The 9,474-nt window shown below is 44.6% G+C and overlaps 1 protein-coding gene across 1 annotated transcript in view; it reads right to left on the bottom strand.

The window, feature by feature from the left end:
- Positions 1–1,072: 1,072 nt before the first annotated feature.
- SLC49A4 (solute carrier family 49 member 4) overlaps positions 1,073–9,474 on the bottom strand; it is a 71,867-nt gene continuing 63,465 nt past the window's right edge. The window contains exon 9 of the mRNA XM_065637557.1: positions 1,073–8,269. Within this exon, the coding sequence (XP_065493629.1) occupies positions 8,154–8,269 (116 nt within the window). The 3' untranslated portion in view covers positions 1,073–8,153. The remainder of the gene's footprint in view (positions 8,270–9,474) is intronic.

Genomic DNA, 9,474 nt, shown 5'->3' with positions numbered 1-9,474 from the left:
TACCTGGTGCCTACCTGTGGCCCTGACTTTGTTCCCAGACTCTGCTGGTCCTGCAGCCATTAGACACAAGATAGCTGTGAGCAGCTCCCCCACATCTGGGCACATCTGGAGACAACACCACATGCCCGCATCCAGCCCAGCCCCCGGCCCAGCTGCTCCTGCAGGTCCCATCTGCCCACGTGGTCAGTGAGGAAGCCACCAGTGAGCACCCAGCAAGGATGTGCTGATCGGGAAAGAGAGAATAAGTTTTATTTATGTGCCAGAGAGATGGCAGATTTCAACAACAGGAAAGATAAAATGAAAACCACATTTAAAAAAACCCCCAACAAACCAACAAACGTCTTTGAGAAAAGATGAGCATAGAGGGATCACCAACACAGAAAACTACGGCAGGGGTCTGAGATGGACCAGAGATCTGAGACGGGGAATCAGCTCTCATCCCCTCAAGGGCAGAGATTTCCGTAACACTGCAAAGATAAATACGACTGGAAACTGTATCATAAGAGGAGCCCGAAGCTCCCATATATAGCCTGGAAAGAGACTGTTGCTAACAATAGTGGGGCCCAGATACTCCACGATACGAGAGCTGACAGATTTCTTCCCAGCACTTATAGGATGGGAGGCTATTTTAAACTTACCCTAGTAAGTAGTCAGGGCGTTATTTAAGAGCTGGTCCTAGAAAATAAACATGGATCAAGAGATCCCGGGTTGAGTCTGTTCCAATTAAAAGCAGAATAAACACAAGGAAGGTTATTAAGAAGGATCTCCTTTCCAAAAGCCCGAACAGAGATGCTAATGATGGGAACCAGCAAAACCAACCACTTTGCAGCATCCTGAGCCCGGAGCCCAGATGAGATGGGGTGTGAAATCAGTCGGGACGGTGTGATGGGGCAGTGGGGCCACCAGCACCTCCAGTGCCTTCCCCTCCCTCGGTCCCCCGCTTGCTGGGGTCCCTCTGCCCCAGCCCGCCCCCTGCACCCCCAGCCCGTGGGGACCCTCGGTCCAACAGCAGCGCCAGACCCTCGGCTACAACCCCACTGAAAGTGATGGAAATCTGCCTGTTGGCTGGGTTGGGCTTCGTTCATTTAGACTGAGCAACCCCATTTTGCAGCAGTATCTGCAGCAGTTTTTGGCAATATTACAGCAGAAATAAACTATTCCCTTGTATTTTCTGGCAATTAATGAACAGTGATGGCAGCACATCTGAGTAACCTCTTTAATGTGCAACAACCAGTACGTAAAGTGACACGCACTTGATGGTCAGATTCCAGTTTTAAAAAGAAATGACAGGGTGGATGTGTTATGTTGACAAGTACACAGTGGTTTCAACATTATTTTCTCAAAAATAAAAATACATCACATTGGAATATTGCATACAAAAAGTAGAATTTGCCCTAAAATCAAATTCTATCAAATTATTTAAAAAATTACAAAGGTAAAATGCATAAAAACTCCAGTAAAATTGAACAGCCTTACAGGTTGAGGATAGTTTACAAAGATGGTCTCCAACATGTAAAACACCTCTTCTACCTCTGTATGTTCACACAGTTCAAAAAACCCCAACCATCAGGTGCGCCACATAATCAAAAGCCATTTTTTCCACCTTATAAAGTACCTCTTCCTAAAATGCACAGCAGCGAAAGATGTTAAACTTGGTAGGGGAAAAAGAAATTTTGACCAAGGGAACACCACGGGCAGAGAAAATACACATATCTGGAAGATACACCTTTGTCCTGGGGGCAGCAGCTGGTGGCCGCCTGCCCTGCGGCTCTGCGGGGCTGGCTCAGCCCAGGCACCAGTGGCAGCAGAAAGGTCGGGCAGGCAGGAGAGAGAGCTGCAGGTGAGGAAGCCCACTCTGTTTTCACATCGTGGCTTTGATTGCACATCCAGGGCATCCAGAGAGAGCTGGATACAGCCTGGGGGCACTGCAGCCCCTGACTGCCCCGGGCAGATGGGCTCTCTGAGCATCCTTTCCCTAAACACAACCATTTCCTAACAGTTTGCTAAGGTAACCTGTCCTGCCAGAGGGGTTTTCTATCTATACGGTACATACTGTCTATGCCTCATGGATTATGCTGGCCAGGCACAGAAAACCAGGGTCTGTGCTCCCCACAGAAGTCTCAAGGCTGAGGACACGCAGCCCATTAAACACAGCACTTCCCAGCTCCCATCCCTCACAGGATCCCAAAGCGCTTCCCAGCCCCGACTGCAGCGTGTCCCTGCCCGGGGAGGCACACGGGGCATCCCTGCCTCTCATCCCCCACATGAGCACCCCTTCCCCATGTCCCCCAGCAGCTCTGTGACCGAGCTCAGGCTCTTGCCACCCATCCCAGCGTCACACAAAGCTGCACATCCCCTCTGCAAAGGAAAACACACGGTTGGGGTGGTTTTTTTTGGCTTTTACAAACAGATGGACTAAGGCTGGAGAAGTGGCCCGAATCTAAACGGAAAAGCTCCCCATAAAGAAAAAAACGGATTTGCTCATGGTATTTTCTTCATGTAGCAACATGAAGTGAGTGCAACGAGTCTGTCCAGATATAACAAATGGTGAAATCACATGGGGGAAGCTAGTGGTGACACACGGAAATCACTTTACAACCTGTGAGGTTATAAAGAAGGTATCAGTGGGGAGAGAGACCGTGGAAGAAGAAGCTGTTATTACAGAGACCAAGTCTCACCTGCCCTCGCTGCTGCATCTTGGAAAACCAGCACCTCTACACCATGTGCCACAGCCGCTCCGGCGGCACAAATCATCTACAAACAGAAAACAATGATCAGAACCTCATCCTTCAGGAAGTGAAAAATGAGACTCTGCTAAAGTCGGGTTGCAGAAGACACCCACCCCTCTTGTGTCAATAACCCAGGCACCCACCGAGGTCGCGCCTTCTGGGCACCCGGCTGCAGCGCTCCCCTTCCCCTCTGCCCCATCGCTCCTCCGGCACCGGCACAAAGCGCCCGCTGTGCTGCTGGGGGTTAAAGTTCTGGCCGGGCACCAAGTGCTCCAAACACATTGCGACCCCAAATAAAAGGCAGGAGCCAGCACATCTGTGCAAATATTTGCTTTTGCGTGTCAAAGCTTTGGACAGAGTTACATTTCTTCCTCTATTAGTTTCATCTGTCTTGAAACGCAAACTGCAAAAATTGTAAGTGGATTGATGTCTTCTGACTTTCCCGGGGCTGCCGCCTGCTCTGTGGCAATTCTCCTCCGCCGCCTGAAATGACGCTCCTGGAGGAAGCAATACAGATGTTCCTGTGCCAGCTGTGCCCAGCCTTGCAGCAGTAGTGGCTGCAGGGAAACGAATGAAGCCCGTGTCGATACTTCTGATCTCTCACATGCGATGGAGTAAGCCCCGACACCGGGACCCACATCCTGGGCCAGCAGAAGTTGACAAAGTTGTTCACTTAGGCAGGGTCAGCATTTACCCTCGCACAACTGCGCACCCATGAGCGCAGCTGCCTCCCTGCACACACCACATCCCTCTCCCCATGCCTGGCACCAGCATCAAATACCACATCAATACCAAATACTAATGTATGCTCTCATAAAAGTGTAGCAGTTGTCTTGCCAAATTATTACAATGATCCAAACTTAGTCTAAAAGAAAACCCCAAAAGACTACTGAAACATAGAAATGCTTTTGTCATAGATAATTATTAATATTTGCAAGTGACCCAACAGAAGAAATTAAGAAGAAAAATTAAAACCCTGCTGTCATAGCATTATAGGACAGTTATATCCACTGTGCAAACTGTATAATTCTCATTCATATTTCAATTAATTCCCATAATGAAATAGCACTTCACTTTCTTGCAAGAGCCAATGTATGCATCTCAATCAATCCAGCTTGTTTATATTACAGTGTAAGGCTACGCAGTCACTTACTAAGTTTACTGCAGAATAAGCCAAGCATTAACATCCTTGTCATTAGAAAACTTTGAATTTTATATGGATTTGATGAACTCAAGGCAGTATTTCAGCGCTGAAATGCCCTCTGGAAACCCGACCCCCTTACTCAAACCATCAGCCTTGTGCTCCTCCGAGTTACCAACGCAAACACAGACACAGCCTGGGCTTTTCAGCCCACTCCAAGACTAAAGACCTCCCACTCCCATTCATTTCAGCTCTGTCAGATGCTTGGGAGTAACTCAGCGATGCTGTGAACATGAATACGTACCACACAGAGTCTATCAGCTTGGCCTCTCTAGGTGTGGGAGCTAAAATTTGAAGTTTCAAGCAAGTCATAGTCTGCTCATAACTATCTGCTCACATACATGCAAAATCCTTTGGGTCTGCACCTTCTTCCAGCTTCCATGATTTTCTAAAAATCACTATTTTATGCATCTTAAGCAGATGGTTGGTCAACCCATCCCTCTAGAATTGGCTTGGGAATGGGGAAGCTCTGCTCTGTACCTCCTGCACGGACTCTGGCTCAGGGGAGGGGGCAGCCACATGGGAAGGCAAAGGAATCAAAAGGAAATTAATGGATAACAGTGGTGATGAAAGACAGTAAACAGGGCTGTACGGGGAGCCTATGTCTACCAACCCTGAGCTTCCTCAGCAGCAGCACGAACGCCAGCACAGCTCACAAAAAGTAAAAACAGCAGCACAGGAAGCTGAGCTGAGAGTTGTTACTGAGGAAGCAGAAACCTGAGGAGCAGCACATACCTAAAACTAAGAACTACTAAGAGACACCAGTCACTACAGAGCGTCCTCCTCAGCTTATTCAGTATAAAACTTAGCACAATTATTTGTATGTTAGGGGGCTCTGCAATGCTGGAAAAAATGTTGTTCAGGGCCGTGAACTTACAGACCACAAAGAGAAGCAAATATTGTAACTTCCCAGGCCACCCTGCTCTGCTGGCACGTCATGTCATAGGCCAAGCAGCAGCCAACGGCCGCTACTCTGCAGCAGTGCAAGGTAACGTCTCATGTCGATAAAAAATCCTCTGCTCGCTGACTCAAATTATAGACTTAGAACTTTCACTAATTAGTAAGAGAAATATTAACTGTTTTGAGCCCGTTCTGTGCTACTGCTAATTGTATCAGCATTGCTGAGGGCTCTCCCTGCAGTCTCTAACTTCCAATAAAGTGTGGTTATCCTGACAGCTTGGACCCTTGGAAAATCCAAAGGTGCACCTAGTGATAACCTATACTGAAAAACATTCCCACAGGCGCAGTTGGGTTACTGGCCTGAAATGGACTGTTCCTCCAGAGAAGGATGATGCTGCTGGGCACAGATGAGGATAAAATATTTTTCTGAGATCTCAGTAAGCACATTTGCAACCCCCACCTCTGTCCCGAGCCAGACTTGCTAATCTAATAAAACCGTAAAGCCTGAACATTGCATGTGTGGAACACAGCAGCATCCTGCACAACTTCAGGTAACTTGGGAGCGATGCTTTGGTTTTCATCAGACTTGCTGGGAACTCTGGTTGAACCCTGACTGCAGAACGGTGCCTGCAACCCCAGCGCAGGTCTCCAGCAGAGCCCCGCCATGCTAGCTCTGGGTAACGTCTCTATTTTGGTGCAGAGGCATCGAGGGCTGTAATTAAGACCACACAACACAGTGCCCAAGACAGACACAGAAACTCTTACCAAAGCATTGAAGTTCTGGAGAGCACTGAGCAATTTGCACCAACTCGGGAAAAGCCAATAAACAAGGTTTAAAACAAGATGTTCACCCTTTTCCCTTGACTATACAGAGATTTTGCATCTGGCAGTACTGGCAAACATTTTGAATTGTTCGATGCTTTCTGGAACAGAGGCAGAATAGGTTATAGTCTGAATACCGCCTGAAGTGCTTCTCCATCTTAAAATAGTCAGAACAGTGAAAGGATTAGAAATCTCTGTCACTCGGGACAGTGCCTGAACCGTGCAATTTTAATCTTAATATAGCTACAGTAAATTGCAGAAGCAGAGCTCCGAAGAGCCATCCGAGCTTACAATTCTGCCATGACAATGCAACTCCAATCAGACTCTTGGCAAGCTATCCTTGGTTTCAGAAAACAATAGGTAGCAGCAGCTACTGGATACTGAAACTATTCCAGGCACTAAAACATAGTAAAAAGAAGTTGGGCAGTTAATACCATTCATCTGAAAAACAGTAAGAGTATTATGCCAGTGCTTCTGAATGCGCTGGTTAGATTGATTTAGTTATCCCAGGGTAGGTTATCTCCATCATCTATAAAGAGCCTGTTTCAAGACAGAACTGATAATTTAATAGCTGATATAGGCAATGAGCTAGGTCAATTTTCTGTTACTACAGTAAATACATCCATTGCTCTAAAGACATAAAAGCAGGGAACAGCTCTCTTATTTTACTGCACGGATATACTCCTGAGTTGAAGGTGTCAGTGGCACGTTCTCTCTGCAGAAGGAGAGCAGACAGAACGATCAGATCCACGGTCAGGGTTTATTTGGGTGAGCTTACAGTGCCGGTGTCACCCCGGGTGGCAGGGAACAGCCCCGCACAGGAGCAAAGGGCGCTTGATTCAGACTTGTATGGACACAGAACCCTGCGCACCAGCCTCCTCCAACACGTGCATGCACCCCCTGTGATAAAATAAAATTGCTACAGTAGGAAATCATCCACCTCCTGAAAAAATTCATGTTGCAGACAGTGTAGGTACGCATTTCCATTCACGGCAATGACTGGTTTAGTTACGAGCAGTGGCATACCACCATCCAGAGACATTATTTAAAATAAACCTATGTAAACACATACCCTTATATAACTTATATATAAAAGACATATATATAAGTTTTATTTGTGTATACATAGATATAAATATGTGCACGCACACACAAACACACGCCCCAACACAAAGCACAGAATGCACACATGGAAATACTGTAAATGATGCTGAACTGAAATCTAAGAATAGAATTAAAAAATTATTAGCAGGTTTAAAATTGAGTTAAAACACTATTCAAAGTGTCTTTAATATTTATGTTCAAGTAAGGGCCAGAACGACCACAGATTAGTACTGATAAAAAGAGTTGGCATTATTTCCCATATTATGCCAAAACTCATTAGTTATTTCTCAAGTCAAAGTCATTGTCATTTCGCCATCAGGGCACCTTAACATCTAGAAATATGTTTTAGGAAACAATAATTTTAAAGACTTGGATTAACAAACAGTATTGTTTAGGCACCCTCAGTCATAAACTAACCCTAAAAACCACGCACACCTTAGAATATCAGAAGAGAATTAGTGGGACCCGGACATCCACACCCACAGTATTCAGTGACACAAACAGGTCTTCACAGTAAAAACGGCGATACTGGAGACAGGGGATGAAAAGGTGACACAGTGGTAGCCTATAAACCACCAACATTTACCAAGAGTGACTCTTCAGTAAACTTCTGAGATACCACATGTGCTCTGTATTCAGGAGATACAGAACCAGGGGGTATTTCAGAGGTGACTGTGGGTGCAAGCCAGGTTTCAGTGGCAGCTAAAGCTATCGTTTACTTGTGCTCCAGGGTGACAACACACACCTCCAACAACATGGCAGGGATCGGGTGGGACATTTAGTATGGCTAAAAACCCTGGTACCAGCGTCTTATATCAGAACTCACTTTAGTAGAACGCAAATGTAGTGTACAAGCACCAAATCGTTTTAGCTTAACTGTTTAATGGACATTCATTATATAAACAAATAGCGATTTCAAAGCGAGATCTTAAAAAAAAGTTGGGGTTTTTTCCTTTTATCTTTTTTTTTTTTTTTCTCCTTTTGAAAGATTATTCACTATTTCTATTCTGACAGAAGACCCCTAAGGTTACTGGTACCCCGGTGTGTTTAGCCGTGAATCAGCACACACACACACACACACACACACAACTGAACATCTCACTGCTACATCAACATCCTTTTAAACAGAGCCTCAGCTCTGGGACCAGGACCTGTACATCAGATATATTCACTTTGTGCATTTCAGCATCAGTATCACCACTCAAGTTCCACATTTATCACAAATAAAGGTGGCCTTGAAGGTTAAGAACAGCCTGTCCCTCGCCCTTTCTAATAAAGCCACAATTAAGTCTTGTAATTTCTTCGTTTTTCCAGTGTTCAGCCGTGCAAATCCAGGCAGGTGTGCAGACTGCAAAGCTGACTCCAGTCTCTTCCAACTCCTCACCAGTCCGGCGTTATCACACAGAGACGACGACGTCGAGATAGAGTCTGTCGTAGGACTCGCGGAAGCAGAGGATGAGGAGCAGGCTGAGCAGACACGACCCCGGCAGGCACCAGTTGAACCAGGAAAACTCTGCAAAGCAGAAAACAGACCCAGCCTCAGAGTTATCGAACGTGTTTAAAGCAATCAAAACTTTGATCGATGGTGGCTTTGAAGGAAATTGCGGTTATGTATGGTTATTATTAAATTCTGTATGGTTAACATGGTCTCTGAGACTTCTCCATGGATGCCTTACATATATATGAATCTTTATATATCTCTATATATCTAACCAATGCCTCCAGCCAATATTAATCCTCCTTATTCAACCTGTCCATGGCAAAAAGGTCAGGAAGAAAAAGAATCTATCATTGCTAATGGAGAATGAACCACTTCTGAGGACTCTACTTATTAGTTCTTTGATTTCTATGGATTGAAAACTAAAACAAATTAAAAGCATAAGAAGAAGTAGGATTTGATTTTGAATCAAACCTGCTACACGGTTTGAAGAGGGAAAACCAATTCCTCAGAAGAAACTTGTGAGTAGCACGATCAATTCAATTTAAAACTAGTTGCACAAACAGCTCCTCAGAAGCCTCTTCTTAGCTGTTAGACATAATGTACTGCTCTTAAAAGCCTGTGTTCCACATTCAAGAAATCTTACAGTCTGATATTTGACTACTAACTAGCAATTTTATTAAGTTTTTTTTAAAGTGCACCACATTTTTTTTTGTAAATCTGTCAATTTACTGAAGAAACATTAATTTTACTTGAGATAGTGATTTATTCCTTTTAAAATTTCCTTTATTATCATTATTTATTTTTACAGAATCTAAACTCTCCCTCAAGGTTTGAGTTAATCAAAATCAAGAACTGAGCACTGCTGCTTTCTTAAATCTGTAATTTATGTTGCTAAAAGAGGCAGTATAATTTATATTACACAATACAAAGGACAAAAGTCAGAAAGCCTAAAAAAAAAAAACACAAAATTTAACCTTCCAAACCCAGTAATGTTCAACGACACCCCCATACCCCACAAAAACCCCTTACAGATTTCTGAGGCAGTGATCTTATTAAAACCTTAGTACAATTTTCCTAGGCTTGGAGAAGCCCATGTTATGCGATGGCAGAAGTCAACAGGCAAAGGCTTTGCTATTATTTTCCTTACAATACCTTTGCTTAATTGGATTAAACAGACTTTAACCCAAATACCCTAAATGACCACATTTAACTTGCGAATCCTTCATGTCTTTTGTAATCCAGAATTTGTGACAGTGGTGGCACTAATGCATCCATGG

The sequence above is a fragment of the Caloenas nicobarica genome, chromosome 6, assembly GCF_036013445.1.
Source record: "Caloenas nicobarica isolate bCalNic1 chromosome 6, bCalNic1.hap1, whole genome shotgun sequence".
In the NCBI taxonomy this organism is placed as follows: domain Eukaryota; kingdom Metazoa; phylum Chordata; class Aves; order Columbiformes; family Columbidae; genus Caloenas; species Caloenas nicobarica.
The sequence above is the reverse complement of the archived record's forward strand: the minus strand, read 5'-3'. Positions and strand labels throughout refer to the sequence as shown.